This window comes from Crocodylus siamensis, chromosome 3 (genome assembly GCF_052110815.1).
Source record: "Crocodylus siamensis isolate JL-2025a chromosome 3, ASM5211081v1, whole genome shotgun sequence".
Taxonomy (NCBI): Eukaryota; Metazoa; Chordata; order Crocodylia; family Crocodylidae; genus Crocodylus; species Crocodylus siamensis.
The window spans coordinates 33,545,752-33,565,457 of NC_143397.1; the positions used below are offsets into that span (position 1 = coordinate 33,545,752).

The following is a 19,706-nucleotide window of genomic DNA, read 5'->3' on the forward strand; positions in this document are numbered from 1 at the left end:
GTGCAAATATAAATCTAAACATACTATATACCTACCTCTTAATGATAAAAAAAAAATGCAGCCAGTGTTCTTTTTATGTAACCTGCATGCAAAGTCAGAAAAGAGACTCTCAGAGATCACATGCCACAAAAGATACAGGACAGCAAAAGATACAATGCTGTAATGCAAAACTTCAGAGCTCTGATGACCTGGCAACTGCAGAGGGTATAATATTCAAGGATTATCCTGAGCACCTATATTGCCTTAGGACAGACCAGTGGGATCAGAGGTAGCTAACTTGTGGCATGCGGCAGAACAGGGAGGGACACAGTTGCAGATAGGGCAGGAAACAGGGCACAGAGCAGCACACTGCACAGGGGAAGGGGATGTGAGTGGCATTTGGGAGGGTACAGGGCTAATTTATGGCATGCCTGACAAAAAAGGTTGGACCTCACTGGACTGGATAGTCTCCATGCAGTTTTCATCCCCACTTTCTATGGTTCTGGATACCCAAAATGTTTTGTAAATTTGTATATCGAGTTCAAAGTTCAACCTTGAGGATTTATTTCTTCACAAAGAATCACAGCCCATGTTATTAGCGATATTTAATACCAGCAATTGTGCAAATTTAATGCAGTACTTTAAAGAATAAAACACTACTAGGCTCCTGCATTATCCCATGTTAAGACAAAAGGAAAAAAACACCCAATTTTCTGAAGGTTTTTCTTAAAACACTAGAATAGCCGTCTTCTTGGTAGTTTAAACATTCTAAGCTAAATCGGAAAAATGATTCTAAAGGAAAGCCAATGAAATTAGGGCAGGAGTTACAGGAGTTCTTTTGGGGCATGGAGGGTACAATGTCTTTACATTAAAGAGAAAAAGACTGAATGAAGTAGAGGACAATTTGACCACTCCTCTAATCAATATGTTTACTAAAGAAACTTCTATGAAAATATTTAGTGAGAAGGGATAACAGTTCAAATAGGGAGAGACAAGTTAGCAAAACTAAATTTAAAGCTGCTGCAAGTGACAGTGATTCCTTCAGGTTACTGGATTTTCTTCTTCCAAATCTACTGAAACATGTCATCTGTCCGAACTTCTGTTGAAAGTTGTTCTGTCGACACCTCTTCCTTGCCTAGTTCTCTGCAAAGGCCATCAATTTAGTTTGATGCTCAACATCTCTACCCTTACCTATAGTCATAAATGGGCTAAGCAGCAGTTGCTTCCATCCCAGCCAATCCAGGATCCATGCTTCGCATGGCATCCTCCCCACTGGTCCAGGACGCATACTGCTGGTGTGGGATCATGCTGTCTCAGACTGGACTGGAGAGGCGGGGAAGGGGGAGAGAACAGCATATATGGTGCAGATCCCAGATGGTGGAACAGGCACTGTGTGCAGCAGTACCAGATGAGCAGGAGCTGGGTGCTGCATGTACAGCAGATTCCAGAAAGTGGTCCAAAACATATCGGCATTCACTGCAAGGTTCAACTGAGACCCAGAGGCAGCTGAGGCCCAGGGGCAGCACCAGGAGCTGGGTGATAAGACTCTGCAGCCCATACCTGACACCTCTGGCCCATCCCATCTTATAACAGTTCTCACATTCAAAAGAACTGCTTTAGCCGTCTGCCACCAGGAAGGAATTCATGAAGATTAAGTATCTTTAGCTGCCCATACAACCAGTGTCTTACCTCCTTATAGGGTAAAACCTACATTCATATTTCCTTTGGATTTTCCTTATTTGTATTGGGGAGTGCATGTGGACACAACTTAGATTTGCCCCATTTTTAAGTCACTTCACATATTGACATTTGACCTTGTTCCCAGAGGAATAGCAAGTTCTTTCAAAATACCTGGGATGGAAGAAGGGGGAAGGAGGAGGAGGAGAGCAACACCTTACTTACTAAAGTTTTGGCACTTCAGCAGCAGCTCCTAAAGCAGTCATAGCCTGGGCTCAGGCTGCTGCAGCTGGGAACAGGCTTGCAGCAACCCCATAGCACAGGTGCCTGGTGGCTTCCCTTGGTGCCCCATTTGCTTTCCCCTCCCCAATACACGCCCTATGTGTAGGGATGTACGTGCCACAGCAAAGGCTTCTGCAGGGAAGGGGGTGGGGAGCATCATCCTAGCATCCCTCTAAAATTGGTGCCCAAGGCTGGTACTGTGCTCCCACCTCTTTAGTTACACTACTGCTTCTTCCCTTGAAAACAGCACCTAAAATGCCTGCTACAGTAATGACGCCAATTTGTTTCTTCCATTTCTCATGCAAGAACTCTTAATCTAGAAAAGAGTTTTTCCATTCAATATGATAAGAACACTTTCTGTATCAAAAAAACCAGCCACACAGACAGACAGACCACAAGGCTAATTAGCCCATGTGATGCATTCTGATCTCCAGCCTGATTTTAGTATACTTGCAGTACAATCCAGTTGCTAAAAATATTAGTGGAGAGGAAAATGTTCTTATCTGTTCTCTAAATCTCAAGACATACTCACAGCTACTGTAGACTTTCCATGTTCTGGATGGACTTATATATTGGAAGACATGGGAACAAGAAACTGCTCAGCAATCATTCCCCGTGGCTGCTTCTACTCATACCCCAGCTAAGGCAAGCTATTCTCTCATATCCATAAAGGAGGATAACATAAAGCCTAGCTACAACCATTTATATGTAAAACACAAAGCTCTGCAAACACTATCCACCACTCCCAGAAGCACAAGTGAATAATGAAAGATAATGCAGTTGCTGTCAAAAAAAACAAAGGAAAAAAAAAATACAGAACTATGTATAGAACCCTTCCTCTGTCCCAAATCTCCAGGTTACCCCTACCCCCACTCATAAGGAAGAAGAGGGAGGGGAAAAAAAAAAAATACAATTACATCCCCTTGCATCTCGCTACCAGTACTTGGGTGCTAAAACACCAGGATCACTCCCCCATTTCTCAGATACCAAAAGCCCAAACTGCCTAGTAAATGGCAAAGTCCCCATCTTCTAGTCATCCTCACCTCTAACACACACCACTGTTGGCTCTGGATTTAGGATCCAGATACCTTGTTTGGGGCAGGGGATCCACCCTCAGACTAACCATGACCTCTCCATTCAATAATAGTTAAATTTATTGATACACACAGTGATAACAAAAAAACACAAAACAAAAACAATACGAACAAATCAAACAAGTCTATATATCTACCAAATCCTAGGGCTGTCAAAGTACATGTGGTCAGGATGCAGTCTTCACTCAGGCTCTCTCTTAGGTGTCAGATGTCAGCATGGCATGTCAGCAGTGCAGAAGTAGGATGCCGAGGCCCACTCCCCACCCCCTTCCAGTGGGGTGCATGAAACAGGCTGGTTGTATGCCCCTGGTCCATGGTGCCCCCTGGGACTTCTCAGGTAAAAGGATGAGGAGGGGGAGGGACAAGAAGGGACCTTTTTGTTATTCCCAGTCTCTGCTTTTGTATTCTCCTTCCCTCTTGATGACTCTTCATCCATGGCTCACTCTGGCTGGTTGCATCTCTGCGGTCACACATTCACACAGCCTTCTGGGCCTTCTCCTAACTTTGTCTGTTCACCCAGAAGAGGGGCTCAGGCCCCACTCTGCTCTGGGGCCTTGTAGCTGGGTGTCATTTGTCTCATGTTATGGGCAGTATAGTACATACTTGCTTGGTTCCCAGGCTGTGTGTCCTTGTTGCATCAGACAACTTGTCTGCCTTGAAAGCTATGATTTTGTGTTATGACATGCCCATCAATTCTTAAGGTGTGTGCGTCTCCATCAGTCTTGTTGTGTTAGACCATATAGTCTCAGCCTGTGGTACATGTATCCCTGGGGTATGCGAGAGTCAGGGGGAACATGGGTATCCCAACACTGTCTCACCCTCTTCTCCTCTCAAAAAGATGGCAAAAAATTCGGTGCAATTAAAAAAAAATTAAATTCCCCAGTAATAACTTGGTGTTCAGCTCTCCTAGCTTTAGCCAACAATTACCTCTAGGTCAGGTACATACTTGAGTTGTAAAAGGTAGCAACCCTACCCACACCAGATCAGACATCTGTCATTCACAGCCTTATCTACATAGCACTTCTTCCAACATATGGCACGCATTAGTCTGTAAATAAAAGAATCCCCTGTGAGAATTTTAATAAGTACCCCAATATTCAATTTTCCAAGTTAGGGGGTACTTGCTACTTAAAAGGCTGAGAAACACCATGTTAGATGATCCGTCTGCTTCCAGGGCCGTGAAATACTGTGCGCGAGACTCAGGCTCTTTAGAAATCAATTAACCCCTGCTGCCCTTCTTGAACCATACTACTGCAAATAAGCCAATGCCCAAAAAACAGACTTTTAAAAATGTTATTTCTAAGCCAACAACCACAAGGCATTATACAGACATTTGTGCTCATCCTGGTGCTTGCTTTCAAAACAGCCATAACAAAGGACTGGCCTTAGAACACAAGATCATTTTTTCCATCCAGTCTTCTGGCCTTCTTCCCGTTAGATAGAAGCTTCTTCTATCCTTGATTGACGCTAAAATACACGCACCCAACCCAACTGCCAGTCAGCAGATCAGTTATTTTCGCCCAGAGGCCCATCGCCGATATCCAGTCTCAGATCATTCATAAAGCTGTAAATCATTTTCCATTTATCCCTCCTCTTCCCAAGACCATCCAACACATGTTTGGATTTGTTTGGTTTGGGTTTTTTTATTATCATCATCAGACAATTTGAGGTACACCATAAAACAGATTGATAACAAACAAGTTACAAATATACAAAATTTGAAATCAGGCCCCAAGGCAAATAAAAATCTTATTTTTTTTTCCTTCTAGTTCTTCAAGCTTGGGAACATAAGAGCTAAAAATTGTTGGTTTTGTTTTAAGGAAAGCTCATCCTCATCTAATTGCACCACTTCAGAGTTGAAATTAAGAGGGGGAAAAAAGCAGGATCATAAATACATTAAAAAAAGAATCATGAATTGGCAATAATGAAAACTAAAAAAAAAAAAAAAAAAACTACCCACAAAACCCCAAAATGGTCTGCAGCTAATGGTACAAGATGTTTGTAATTTCTGCATTAGTTCTATCATTCATTTAAAAAGCCACAGAGACCTGAGAAAGGGCTGTTTATGCCTGAAGGCTTATTTTGTTTAAAACTTCTCTCCTAACTAATACAGATGGTCCAAAACAAAAAAACACCCTCATCTTTTACATTTTCTGGACCATCGTGGCTACAACAACACTAACCCCAAGAATTTAAAATTTGTTTTAAACTACCAATGAACACTACATCACATTTGGGGGCCTAGCTGAAGAAGTTGCCAAGGTTCCTCCTAACTGTACCAGATCTTGGGAGGGATCACAAAGATACCTTGGATTACTAGCAACAAAGAGAGACTTGCATATTTCTAGAATTGTTTTGAATTAACAACATCTAAACAGAAAACAGAAACAACTATTATACCAACTATTTGAGTTAGTCTAATAAAAAAGATATGAGATTTACCCAAAGAACCTTGTCTACAGAAAAGAAACATCATTTGAATCTAAAGACTGACACTCAAACATTTTCCCCTCATTTCTCTCTGAACAGAGATTTACTTTTTCAACTTACAGTACCCAGTGATTCTGCAGAATCTAACACTAGAAGTTGCAGTCACATTTAAGTAGTCTCACTTGTCTTCTCCAGGAAGCCACATCATGTTTTAGTGCATGTAACAGCCACCTCTAGAGTCAAGAGTTTGTCAACGGGAATCACCCAAAATTGCAGCAGAGAATGAACTAACAACATAGGCTTTCATTTGTATCTCCTAAAACAGTGTTTTCTCAACCTATGGGTCGCGACCCAAAAGCAGGTCACAAGAATATATGAAAAGGTTGTGAATAAGCTTTAAAAAGATCAATATAGTTTAAAAATGGATTCTCCTTTAAAAAGGAGAAAAGGGTAGGAAACTGGCTTTTCCCTTGCAGGCTAGCAGAGCTTCCCCCCCCCCCCCATGTCCCACATCCCCCTCTTCCTCCCCACCTCACACACTGGGGGGTTGGGGTGGGGGGCAGCAGATCACAAGTGAGGGGCACTGGGTCAGGACTGGCCAATATTTACAAATGGGTCCTAGTACCAAAAAAAGTTGAGAATCACTGACCTAAAAACGAAAATGTGTGTCCCTTCTGCTAGTTCATCTTCAGCAGGATGATTAGGTTTCACAAAGTTCAAACATCAATATTTTTCTTACCAATTTCATAAAACAACTAGATTCTTTAAGTCAGCAAATGCTCTCTGCAATAGTGGTCACATTGATTTTTCTGAGAAAGATCTTTTTCCCAAGCATCCTCCTTTAAGTTCCTTGGCTGCACCAGACAAAGTTTGCACATTTACTTAATGCAGCTGAACACCTATGGGAGTGCATTTTTGGTGGAATATGTCCCAGAATTGCTACCATTTGTTGCTGCCCAAATTTTAACACCTTAGGATTTACTGGAGTAGTACATTGGTTCCATCACAGCTATAAGCAAAGTAATAGTTTGGTTTCTAATATACTACACTGAACCTTGGAGCTAGTCGTATCAGCTACTTCAGTTTACAAGGTCTCTGAAACTCACATTTAATACAAGTTGCATATATTTAATATGGGGCAGGAATTAATAAAGCAACAGAACTACCATTGGTACCAGGAGAAAGAAGCATTCAGAACTTGAGAGTGACTACATACTAAGGAAGCTTGCATTTGAAGTTTGTCTTCTTTCCCATGATAACACAGTTTCACATGGAAACATCATTTATAGATCTGCACATATCTGCAAAGCCTCAAGTGCCTGCCCTTTGTACGCAAAGAAATGGGACGGTGCCTTGAGGTAAAAGCCACCAAACTTTACAGCAGGCACACAAACCCTAAGAATGGCAACTGCCACAACTGACAGTTCATCCAGAGAAGACAACCAAGTACTATCTACTAGTGGTACATGGATCTAGAAAGAGATGCATCAAAACCAATGAGAGAGCTTTTAGAACCGCTAGAGAAGAAAAAACAAACACACAGGTCACCTTTGCAAAAATAAGTGAGAGGAATATACCAATTTACACCACAGGCCAAATATACCGCAAGGGGGGGAAAAAAAAAAAAGTGTCCTATCTAAAGAACAGCAGCTACTTATTTAAAGCCCCAGTGAAAGATAGGTCTAACAACAGAACTGCCTTAGTAATTATTTTGAAAAATAATCATGAAAGGAATATTATTTCAGTGGCCTCAGAGTGCAAAGGGAAAAAGCTTAATGCCTGAAGTAGCTCAGGAAGCACCTAGTGATAAATTTATCATACATTACTATTTTCCTAGCCACAGGAACTGGATTAAATGAAGAGCAACTAACATAAGGGAACGTATTCCACAACAAGTCAGGGTAGGACACTGAACTTCCAGAAACATAAGAAACACTGAAGCATTTTCACCATGCTGCACTCCATCAGACCTTGCAGGTCAGGGGGACTTGAGCGTCTAAGTCACTTGGGCTCCTAGGGCATCTTTATACATGCTCCAGGGTGGCAGAGAGGGGGGACCGCTTTAATTAAAAGCGTCTCCGAGAGCTGCTCTAATTAAAGTGCCTGCAACATCACGTGTATTCAGCATCCCATGCTTCAAAATGACCTTTAAAAGGGGCTATCGCTGTCATTTTGAAGCATGGGGAGGGTGAATACATGACACCAAGGCTGCTAAAGCATACTAAGTAGCATGCTCCAGACTCGATTAATCAAGTCTTCTCTGATTATTCACGCGCTAATTAGCACGTGTCGGAACAGACATCCAGCACACATATAGGTGCCCCTAGATATGGATTTAGTGTTTGTAAAATCGGGGGGCAGAGAAAAAACAAAACAAAAAAAAACCCAAAACAGCCTATTTTATAAACATAGTTCACAATTTGTTCTCATTGTGAACTGTAAAGCAACTGTTTAAATGAGAGAGATCGGTTTATTAAAAATAATAAAAAGTACAATTTTAACGCTTTACCCTGAGACCACTTAGCCACATGCTCATCCTTTAAGCATTAGCTCCTTATCAATTCACAGGAACAGTTACGTATCCTGCCTGCATCACACTTCCCCCCACTTTACCTGTGGCAAGGGTGCTCTTGGACCACTGTGCATAGTAGTTATGCAGGAAGGTTAAGTTAGACAAACACTTTCGGGATGGTTTAGATTGGGATGATCCTGCCTTGGACAGGGGGTTGGACTGTACCAGTCTCTCTCAACCCCAGGGGTCACAACCCAAGTGTCACATGAATATCTGAAAGGGTCACAAACAGTCACAAAAAAATATGCTCCAGCCTACAAGAAGCTGCCTGGGGTGATTGGATGCAGCAGGCGTACATGCACATGGCTGGCATCCAGCCAGGCAGGGTGGTGGGAGCAGCCCCAGCAACTGGATGCAGGTAAGTCTATGGGGAGCGAGAGTTAGGGCCAGGGTTTGGGGATTGGGACTGGAGCCACCTGCCCCTCCAGCAGAAGGAGCCAGGGGGGCCCTTTGAGGGTGGCAAGGAGCTGCATGGTGGTGCCAGGGCTGGTGTCTGTTCTCAAAGAGGCAGAGCAGCTAGAAGGCGCTGCCTGGGAGAGGGGGTGGGGCAGGAGGGGTTGTGCCCTCAAATTCTGGGAAGGGTGGAATGACAACAGGAAAGAAAAATTTAAAACAACTGTGTAGTCTGCATCTGAAAGAAAGAAATACCTTAACTACTCTGCAACGCCCTAGTGTCTGTATAGGTACAGAATATAATCTTTTTATTCCTTCATTTTCACAGCTGTTTTAAGACTGCTGATACCATCCACAACTATTTTAACTGACTTAGGGGGACCTTGGTCTGCTGTGAAAGTAATGGTCTCTTCAGAAACTAGTGTTCTCTGGTCCCAAGAAGACACCTTATATTGACCCATAAAGATTGAACCAAGGTTCAAATTCAGCTTGCACCTGAACCAGCTACAACAGGACAGCGTGGCAGGAGCAGAGATTTTTAGCCTAAAACCCAGTTTCATGTAGTACCAGATGTGCACAAGAGGCGAACTGGACAAAAGAAGAGCCCTGTCTGGAAGAGGTTACACTGCAAAAGATAGTTTTAGTTACAGCAAGAAGTCAAACAAAAGCTGCCAAAATGCACAAAATAGAAGAGTGAGCTGAAGAGGTTTTCTTTTTAAAGACAAAAAGGAAGAGCTACAGGTGGAAAATTGTCCTAGTGCAAGTTAAAGATCATTCCAAACATGCTGGGTGGCATTTCACATGTCATTAAGTCAGGAATGGGCAACAGCATCAATTAGACAAAAAGCCAGACTTAAATTTCTTATACGCTTTTTTTTTCTGTTCATTTAAAAACTGCCTCCCACCTTGATTTAAAATTTTGCAAGCACACCAACAATTTTCAAAGTTTGTTAAATGTAGTATTCACAGACCAACAGATTGTTCATAAAAATGCTGCGGCAGTCACAAAGGTTAGCTTTTGCTGAAAGAAATATACAAGGTATCCAGATGAAACTGGCTATAAGTTTATAAAAGGAAAATTTTAAGAACAGCTCCAGGCTCTCAAGAAGCTACAGTAAGGCTGCACTTAGGATATTGCAAGTTCACTACCAGTCTTTCATTAACTAGGTTAATGAGAAATTTACCTGCCATTTCAGTTCTCCAGAGCTTGCCTCAACAACTCGTGTGCACCATACAATTGGTAAGAAGGCTTTCAAATGAAGCAGAACAATTTGTACAGGATAATAAGATTCAAGCTGGAGGTACCCAAAGCCAGTATTTCGTAAGTGTTAAAATAATGCATTCCTTTTGCTAGCTACTTCTCTTTGTTGATGGAGTTCTCAGGTTGGCTATTGCACATTGTATCACCAAAGTGAGACTCTCTCAATAGACCTCTTCAAAGATGACCCCATAAGGGATCTTGGTGGCCATGAGAAATCTCAAAAACCTACAGCCATGCATAGCAAGCACAAGAATAAACTAAAGAAAGGTTACAAGCTTTTAACTGCCACTGAAAGGACATTCTTCATTCCGCCACACACTGACTTACCATCATTGGATGAAAACAGCAAGAGTGCTTTTTACTGAAACCGCTTACACGTGAACAAAGTGACACCTGCTTAAATGTGAGAAGTAAGAAGTGGTGGCGTTTACCTGCTTTAGGCAAACAGAAAGAAAAATTAAAGCCTAGCAGATGAATTGCACTCACATTTTCACTGTTGTCTCCCATGCTGACATGAAACCAGCCAAACAGACAACATGAAAATGCCAAGATCCAACTCACCAGCACCCGTTTGGTCGGGTTTATCAAGAGCTGCCCCGTCCGTTTGTGAGGTTGAACACTAACTACAACCCCTGGCCTCAAGTACACACCTGCGATACGATCTCAGCACACAAATAAAGGCAACGTTCATTAAACAGCATTAACCATTACTCCTGCATACCGAGCTACCCGGGCGCAGCGCCGCTCATGCCCCTGGTTACCATCTAGCTCGCTCAAGCGTCCCCTATGGTAATGCCTTCAGGGAAGCAAGAGGGTGACCTAGGTCGTAGCTTTAGAGATCTAATAACGAGCAAATGAGCAGGGCGGCAGTGCACTTTAGCAAAACCATTCCAGTTTATTGGCCTTTAATAGTCTTGCCAGCCTGATAAAGGCAGCCGGCCCCGCACCAGCCCTACTCCCACGTCTCCACCAGGAACCGGGGAGCGGCGGGCTGGGGAAGCCAAGCGCCCGGCAATGCAGGGGCGCCGCGAGCCGGCAGGAGGCGGGGCGGGCCCCTTCCCCGCGGGCTGCAGCCCCCGCCTCGTGCCAGGGCGAGGGGGCAGCCGCCGCCTGCCGGGACCTACCAGGTAATCCATGTACCGGGGCGAGGGCTCCGCTCGTGCCGGCGCGGGCGGCGGGCAGCGGCTGTGCGGCGCGGGGGGCGGCGCGGGCTCCGGTGCTGTCCCTGCCCGCACTGAGCCACCCGGCCCGGCCGCCGCCCGCAGCGCCGCTGCTCCAGGAACAGGCGCGTTTCCCCCGCGCGTCACCATCAGCTGATCGCACACGTGGGCCGCGGCCCGAGCCTCTTAAAGGCGCCCGCGGGCTGCTACTGCCGCCGGCCGGGTCCGCCCGCCTTGCGGCCCCTGAGCGCACTGGGGAGGCGCCGCATCCCCGCCGGGCCGCCCGGCCCCGCCCCGCCCCGCGCCACCCTCCGCAGCGCCGGCCTCCTGCCTGGCGTCGGGCCCGAGACCCGCTGAGGTGCTCTGCTTGGGCACCGCTGGGTTAGACAGAGGGGCGGGCGCGTCTCTGCAGGACGTGATGCGAAGGAAGGCAGCGGCCACCTCCTGCACGTCTTGTACGGAGCCCGATCAGAAGCCCCCCTCCTGGCAGAGGAGAAGGCTGCGGAGGAGCCCCACAAGCAGGGCAGGCCCAAGGTGTGGCTCAGGCATCGGGAAAGACAGAGGTGTCCCTGGGGAAAACCTTCCTGTGGGAAGGGCAGGTGCCCCGCACACTGTAAGCGACTCCAGGGTTAGGCAGCCTCTGAGCCCGCAGCTTCGCCCCTAGGCAGTGAGTTCCCGAGTCTTTTGTGGCTCTAGCCCTTCTTCTTTGTCACAGCCAATATGGCATCTGGTTCCTCCATCACTACAGAAATGTGACCTAAAGATACAGGATGAATTTGCAGAATTGCAACTGGTGAATAGAAAGATCAGAGCCAGGAGGTCTAAAACGGGGCAGGGGTAGGGGTCTCTGTGTCAAAGCTGGGATCAGGCAGGAACAAGGCTGTAGTCCGGCAGGAGCGAGAGAGAGGTCCAGAAGCACACACACAGGAGCGCCGTTGCTGGGACAAGTCCCACAAGAAGTACAAAGTGGGTTTTGTGGCCCCCTGTCAGGGGCTCATTCCTCCGGGTCACCTGACTCCTCAGTGTCCTCATGGGAAGGACCCGGCTGGACTGGGGCTAGCATCTGACCAGCTGCCGGCTAGTTTGGCTTCTCTAGGTCTGAGTCGCATAATAAAGCCAGAGATTTCAACTAGGAATCCATAGTGTTAGACCACAACAGGCCAAAATGTTGTTTTTTTTTCCGAATTCCTTACAATAGAAGAATTTCTCCATTATTTTTCTGTAGTCCAAAAAAAAGTGAAAACTAAGATCTGAGATTTTCTAAAGTGTCTCTCAAGTCAAAAAGGTACACTACAATAAAGTCCTATTACAGAGCCAATTCCCTAATATAGCATCTGTGATAATCTAAATGTGCAAATACCACAGAAATAATTACAAGAAGAACTGAGGGGAAATAAATAAGAAATGATCATGCTTTACAGTTTAGGAAAAAGGAAGGGGGAGAGAAAGAGCATCCAACTGCAAAGTGGCTACTCTAAATTTGGCAGTACCTTTATAAGGAGTTTCTACCCAAGTCACAATGTGGTTTTAGACCACTCAGAGGCACAATAGATACCAGCTTTGTTGCTAGACAGCTGCAGGAAAAGTGTCGCAAGCAACACAGAAATCAGTACATAGGTCAATAAAGGCTAAGGCCTTTGATTCATTCAGAGCAGCTCTATGGAAGATCCTGATGAGATTCGGATGCCCACCAAGATTTGTTACTATCACAAGACTCCTTCATGACAACATGACAGCAACTGTCCTAACCAATAGTTTGGAAACTGACTCCTTTACTATTAAAACTGGAGTTGTCAAGCCAGGATGTGTGATCACACAAACACACTTTTCCATCTATATTGCAGCTATTTTGCATCTGATTGCTGACAGACTTCCATCTGGAGACAACATCCAATATCACATGCATGGGAATCACTTTAACTACAACTGCTCACATTGCAAATCCAAGATAACCAACACCTTCATTACTTCAATACACTGTATATAAATTAGGGCTGTCAATTGCAGTTAACTTACAGGATTAAGGCAAAAACAAAACACATTCATTTTTTTAATTGCATAAATTGGAAACATTATTTTGACCAGCAGAACAGACCAGCTGGAACCTATGTGCACAGCCCTGACCCCATGCCTGCCCCAGACACCCACCCACGCTGAGCAGTGGCAGCGGTTGGACAAAAGCTGCTATTCGACACAAGCGAAAGTGGCCCACCCTGTCACTGCTACCAGGCCCTTCTTGTTGCAGTCGCCCAGCGTCCACACCTGGGCTGCTCTGCGGGTCCTCTCTGCTGCCATCACTGCTGCCTCTGGGCTACCCAGTGGAGCAGCGGTGGCAGTGCAGAGGAGCTGCAGAAAGAAGGGCCCAGCCGCAGTGAGGAGAAGGGGCCGTGCTTCCTCCGCGCTGAGCAGCAGCTTCTGCCCGGCCCCAGCCCCTGCCACTGCTCAGCATGGGCAAGTGAGTTTGGAACAAACAAGGGGTGGGCCAGGGTTGGGGATGCTTGCACGGGTTCCAGCTGGTCCACTCCAGCCGGGGCAAGTCCAAGGTGGGCTGGGATCGGGGCTACGGGGGGGTGGCAGATAGGACCAGCAGGGTGCACAGGCTCCAGGCTCTTGGGTGCTGGGGGGTGTGCTATTTTTTAATCTCACAATTAATTGTGATTAATTTTTTTTAATCATTTGTCAACCCAATATAATTTTTTTTAAAGGACAAATTATTCACTTTCCAAGGAGGTCCAGTTTTAGTATAAAAACTGTAACTCTGACTCCATTCCACTCATCACTCATTGTGAAAATGAACATCTGATTCTCCTCTGCTGGGTAGCAGATTAAACAGAAATTAGGCAGGCACAAATAGTATCATTTGCTTCAGATGTTCCGTGCCGCTAGAATATCTGCTAATTTTAGCATTCTAACAATTTGTTCTGCAGAGTGGGAGAAGGAATGCAAGACTAGCCCTTCCCATTATTCAGTATCCTGGCTGTTTTTCTCCTCTGTTAAACAGGAAATAATCTTTCTTGATACTATGACCAGTAGAAGAAAAAGTGGTAGGTAGAGATGTAGCAGTACAGTACTAATGTACAGTAAACTAGAAGGAGCAGCAGATGCTGCAAATGAAACTCATGGATGTGTAAATTCCCTTTGAGGATCAGGCCTGAGAGACTGGAGACAGTGTGGTTTTCTTGTGAGAATTGTGCCCCCACATTTCTTAGGTATTCTTGTCTGTAATAGATTCTGGTGTGCAGTTTGTGGGGATACTAGAGATATTTTGGCAGGTTTTGCCAGTGGCAATGAATAGTAGGTGTATGTGCCGGTGCACCCCCTGACTGGCCATGCTCCCTGCTCACCACCCCACCCCAAGTTGGTGGGATTGGCCGCTGGGGGGACCCCCTCCGGGTCACTGATTGGTTGTTGGGGGGGAAGGGGACATGCCCCCTCCTTCCCCCTGACTAAGGCAGCACTAGTCGCCCATGGGTTTTGCATTTCTTGTCATGGCATAGCCTGGATCCATTCAATGTGTTTTAGGCTGTAGGAAGTTGGCTTCTGGCAATGAGGTTCTGGCAGGCTTCATGGCCTCAGAAGGAGCTACCATCTCTGTTGTTTTCATTGAAATCTGCCAAACAATGACAAAGCTATAGGTATTTCAGTGATTCTCCATTATAGTCAATGGCTGAATCACCAAATCTTTCCCAATCATTGCCAAATCTTCTGAAGCTGATTCGGCCAAATTGATTCAGGACAGTGATCCGAATCTCCGAACTGAATCACTGTCCTCCAAATTGACCCAATTCGAATCTGAATCAAATACTTCCCTATTCGCACAGGCCTAATAAATACTGTAGTAATTGGATAAAAGTCCACTTTTGGGCTATGACTGCAGAAGTCATCTTCAAGGCACAGCAGGTGCCCCAACTAACTTCATCCTGGAATATGTGGAAGTGGAGGGCTGTATTTTCATACATACCACTTTCTAAATGCGTTCCGCTGGGGCTACTCAGCACTATGTACAAAATCAGAACTAGCCACGCTGAATAAATACACACTGTGAATGCACAAAGGGGAGAGAGGTCCCTGCCTCTCTCTCTCTCTCCCTTGGGGACAGACATAATTTTAGGGCCAGATTTTCCAGCGTATTTAAGCATCTAAAATGCAGGTGGGCATGTAACAGGATTTTCAAAAGTACCTACCTTCCATTGAATTTAACATAGTAATACCGTTGAATGTACTAGTTCTTTCCTGGATGTGATGGAAATACTTATGTGTTCTAAAGACCCTGATTGTTATGTTGATTTCTGCTTTAGCTCCTGGTTTGGCCATCAGGCAAGTGAAAAGGAATCCACTTGTCCTCCTGTTAAGTGATCAGCCAGCATCCTATCCTTGTACAATGGTAAAGTTACAGAAATACAGTATGGTAGCCAGTCCAGAAGACAGCATAACAGTGAGGGCAGAAATCTCTTCATGCCCTAAGCAACAGATATGTAAGTTGCTGTATATTTGCACTGTCCAATCAGATATTAGAGTAGTTCTACTCTGAAAAGAGACTGTTCAAAGGGTCTCATGGGATCCAATGTTTATTGTCTGAAAAGTTTCAGCAACAGATCTCCCTAGCTTACAAGTAAAAAGATTTATTCTGTAACTGATAGCCCTGTGTAACAGGGCCCTGCCCTGTTACTAGGTGTTTAGGGGAGCCTGAACAGCCCCACAGCTCAGAAGCACCTCTGTACACCCCAGACCTGGGAGAACTCACCGGAGGATGGGGAACCAGGTCCTGGGATGTAGTGAATCCCACAGCAAGAGAGCTGACAGGTGTGGGGAGTGAGAGAGGATTAGCCACATGAGCCCCCAGTGGGAAGGATAAAAGACACTGAAAGCAACCTCAAGGGGCTGCATGTGGTCAGGGGAGCAGGCTGCCTGGACGCTCTCTCTCCCCCCCCCTTGCTTGATTGTTTGCTTTCTTGTATAAGCCTGCAGGCTCTGCAAAGCCTCATAAAGATAAGAGCCAGCCAAGGGGTGAAGCCTGAAAGACAGGTAAGTGCTAATTTATTTGTTTAACTTCTTTTGTTTGTTTTGCATTGCTAAGAAGCCTGGGGTGGCCTCTGGGTATTATCCACTAGACTGGCTGCAGCAGAGCCAAAAGCCCTGAACAGTGGGCAGCAAAAATAAAACTGGTCAGCTCAACTAGCTTGACCAAACACTCTGTTGTGATCTGCCCATAGGAGCCTACATTTGGGGTACAAGAGTCAAAATGCATTCTTTTTGGCTCACAACCAAGAGTAAGAAGTTCTGCACTCAGGAACACCTTACTATCTGATAGATGATGTATGAGCCAGAAAACCTTCCAGTTCCTCCTCCTCCTGTGCTAGTAGGAATGCTGCAGATCTAACAAAAATAAAATCTACTTCAGTGACTGAACTTACTAAAAATAATGCCAAACTGACCTAAAAGGTAGCACTTTTACAAGTTAGAACTATACTTGGTGGCATAATTATGATTGCTGCCACACACAAACTGTATGTTGGTGCTAATAGCAGCAAAACAATTGATGAAAACAGTTTTAAAATTGAATTTTCAAAATCTTTTTAAGTTTCCTATTGATCACTAGTTTCTGATTTAATGTTAGATTTTTCCAGCATAAACTTGCCATTAAAAATCAAAAACTTCCTTTAAGAAATACATAACTGCATTAGTTCAACTTCAAAATATTAATCAGCATGTGAAACAAATATCTTTTCTGGGATATTGCCTACCCCTGGAATCCCTATTTAGGCAAAATCTATCTTTGACCTAAGAGCTGATCAGCTAAAAAGTTTAAGCTCTAATGCAAAAGCTACAAGTATACATGCTTATATTTTCAAAAATCCTGTTACTGCAGTGGGACTAAAATGGAATTAGGGCCTATAGTATATGCAGTAAATAGCCAAAAAGAGCTCAGATACTTGAAGGGTTCTGCTTGTTGAACACCCTGAGGAGTACTTTGAATCAAATTAGACAAAGATGAGACTTCCTGATAATATGTAATAAGATACTCTAAAACTACTGATTTCTAACTTTAGTTCCAGAAGTTATGAAGATTCCTTAAATGAATGAAAGATCAGAGGGGGGAGGGGGGGAAATCAACCTGCAGGATCAAGAAGAATTTTGTCCTTGTCTTTGCTTCCCACCACTGTTTATGCATTTCACAATAGACGGTCACTGATTTTAAAAAACAAAACGAAAACAAAATATGTCCAGCATCAGACTAGACCCCCGGACTTTCCCCACTTGGGGGGGAAATGCCATAATCATTACACTGAACAGGATGCATATTCACTTTTGCTTGTTCTTCTGGCCACATGATGTTTCCATTTTAGTCTATGCAGCAGCTCCGCTTCAGTGGGAGTGCTGGAGAGTGCCCTCGCCTAGCTTGTTTTCTGTGCCTTCCCCTAGGCTCACCACTGAGGCGCTCTCCTCAGATGTGGGAGAACTGTATTTTAAAAACCCTCGGGATGGGGTGGGGAGCCTAGAAACCAGGTTGCCCATGTTGTGGGCAATTGCTGTGATCATTAGGCAAAAGATGGCCACTGCCACATAGTAGTCTGGATTTCCTATTCTCCGATATGACAGTTTCAGAAATGAAATTGGGTGCTATGAATCACAAATGGAGAGAGAAATGTAATGGATATCTTGAGGCTGTAGCATTTCCCATTGGCTTCTTTTAAGTACTTCTGGACACCTTGAACTGCCCTTTGGAAGTGCGCACTACTCCCCATTCTCTGTATAGCACGTAGATACACAAACCTAAATCGCTCTTGGTGATTCATTGCACTAAAATGACAGTGAATGCCATAACTAATATGATAAAACAGCCCTGTTTACATGCTTCAGAGCCAGAAGTTCACTGGTGAGACTACTTCTGAGCTCGCTCCCAGTGGCCACTGATATGCACGCCAGACCCTGAGGGCCCTGAGCAGCCTCTTGAAAGCATTTCCCAACTTGGAGCACATCTACAGATGTGGGTGAGTGGGGCCTGCTTGATCCCTTCACTGCTGGACTTGCTACCACCATGGTATAGACAAGTTCCTAGGCATCTCTGAAGCCTCTCAGGGATGCTAGAATTAGGTTTCTTTAAATCTCCTTCCTAGGACAGGCATTCAAACATTAGGCATTACTTGGGTACTGAGAAAATGTGAATCCTGCTTATAATCTGTATCAAAAAGCAGGAAGATGAGGACCTCTAGCTATGATCTTTCCTTCTCATAGACATAATACACAAGTGAAATGTAGTTAATCTTACTGGATATGGGAGACTTGTAAGAGATCCCCAGTCTTATCCACAGCTTTTAGACCGAAGCTATGGATACTACACTGATTCATAAGTTACACAACTGACATCTTAGTTCTCAAATTCTCTATGCTCCACCAAGAAGCAGAATGAAGCTTTACTCTGTATAGTGAAAAAACTTCTGAAGTAGCAAAATGTAACTGGAATAATACCAAAAAGATCCCAGCGATAAAAGGATAATGCTACTAGTAGAATTCCACAGAAGCATGAGTAAGTTCAGCTGAATGATTCTCTGAAAAGTAACTCATGGCTATAAATGCATAGAACATTTCATCCAAATTCAGCGAACTTGTCAACAAGAATATTTCACCAAGCATTGTACACAAGTTGGATTTGATTCATAAAGTTACTGAGCGCCTCACTTCTTCAATGACTGTTTGTTTACTTCAGCATAATGCTTCTGGGTATGTGCTTGGTACCTAGCAGAATTAGTTCCTCAAAGATGCAAGCAAGTTACTAATTCAGAAACAGTCTTATTTTCAGGAACGGGGTGAACCAATATTCTAGCACATGGGTAGGCAGTTATTTGGGCCGGAGGGCCACTGAGGGAGTTTGGGTGAGCTGTTGTGGGCTGTATCAGCACATCTTCCTCCCCCACCCCACCCCAAAAACAGCTCACCAAAATTCCCTAAGTGGCCCTCCAGCCCAAATAATTGCCCACCCGTGGGCAGAGAGAACAAAGGTTAGGAGAACCTAACCTCCGTTGTCCCCCTTCTCCCTGCACCTCCTCCCCTGCCCCAAGTCCCTGGCATGCAGCCAGGCTGGTGCCACACTGTCTTCCTGCACACCGCTTCAGGTCATAGTTCCTGCTCAACGTGGCTATGTGCCAGGCACTCGGAGTCGGGCAGGAGCCACACCAGCCGCTCGAAAGCCGTGCACAGGAACATGGTGTGGAACTGGTGCCCGTACTCCTGCCGGGCCCTGGCCTGGCAGAGCCTGGATAACCTGCAGCTCCTGGCCCTCTTCCCCTGGCACTCTATCCCCCCACCAGCAGGCAGAACCTTACCTGTGCTTTGACTCGTCAGGCACAGGGTTGGAGCAGTGCACAAACAGCCTTGCTGGGCAGAAGCCTGGCAAGGAGCTCAGTGCCCCCTGCCTTTGAGCTTACACTAGAGGCAGGGATAGGGCAGGCTAGCCAGGAAGACGAGGGGAGTAGCTACTGCAGCTAGTTGGGATGGGAAAGAGAGAAGGGAGAGAGGCACCGAAAGCCAGGGCAGCCACGGGCCAGATACAATCCTCCTTCAAGTAGCTACAGGCCTGGTAAAATCATTTGGCAGACCGCATCCAGCCCATGGGCCATATTTTGCCCACTTCTGCACTAGACAGATGTTACATGCGGCACTACCAAATGTCCTGCTGCAAAAAAAAAATCCTCTGAATCAAGAAATATTGTTGTTGTGGATCTACCATTTTCATAGTGCTACACATGGTGTGCACACTTGCATGCTTGCTTCCTGTACCAACACAATGCCATTTCTGTCATTACAAATTTAACATCTATCCAGCCTCAGGTTCTTTATAGAGTTCCCTCCAAGACTGC

At 45.1% G+C, this 19,706-nt stretch overlaps 1 protein-coding gene across 3 annotated transcripts in view; it reads right to left on the bottom strand.

Annotated features, from left to right (window-relative positions):
* The window catches only part of ARL15 (ARF like GTPase 15), a 338,819-nt gene extending 327,695 nt beyond the window's left edge, over positions 1-11,124 (bottom strand). Inside the window, exon 1 of one of the 3 annotated variants that reach the window (XR_016441191.1) lies at positions 10,813-11,124. Coding sequence is in view for 2 of the 3 variants with exons in the window: in XM_090038066.1 (XP_089894192.1) it covers positions 10,813-10,998 (186 nt within the window). In the remaining variant the exon portion in view is untranslated. The remainder of the gene's footprint in view (positions 1-10,812) is intronic. The other 2 variants (XM_090038066.1, XM_090038067.1) reach the window with 2 other exon arrangements.
* Between the last annotated feature and the right edge of the window lie 8,582 nt (positions 11,125-19,706).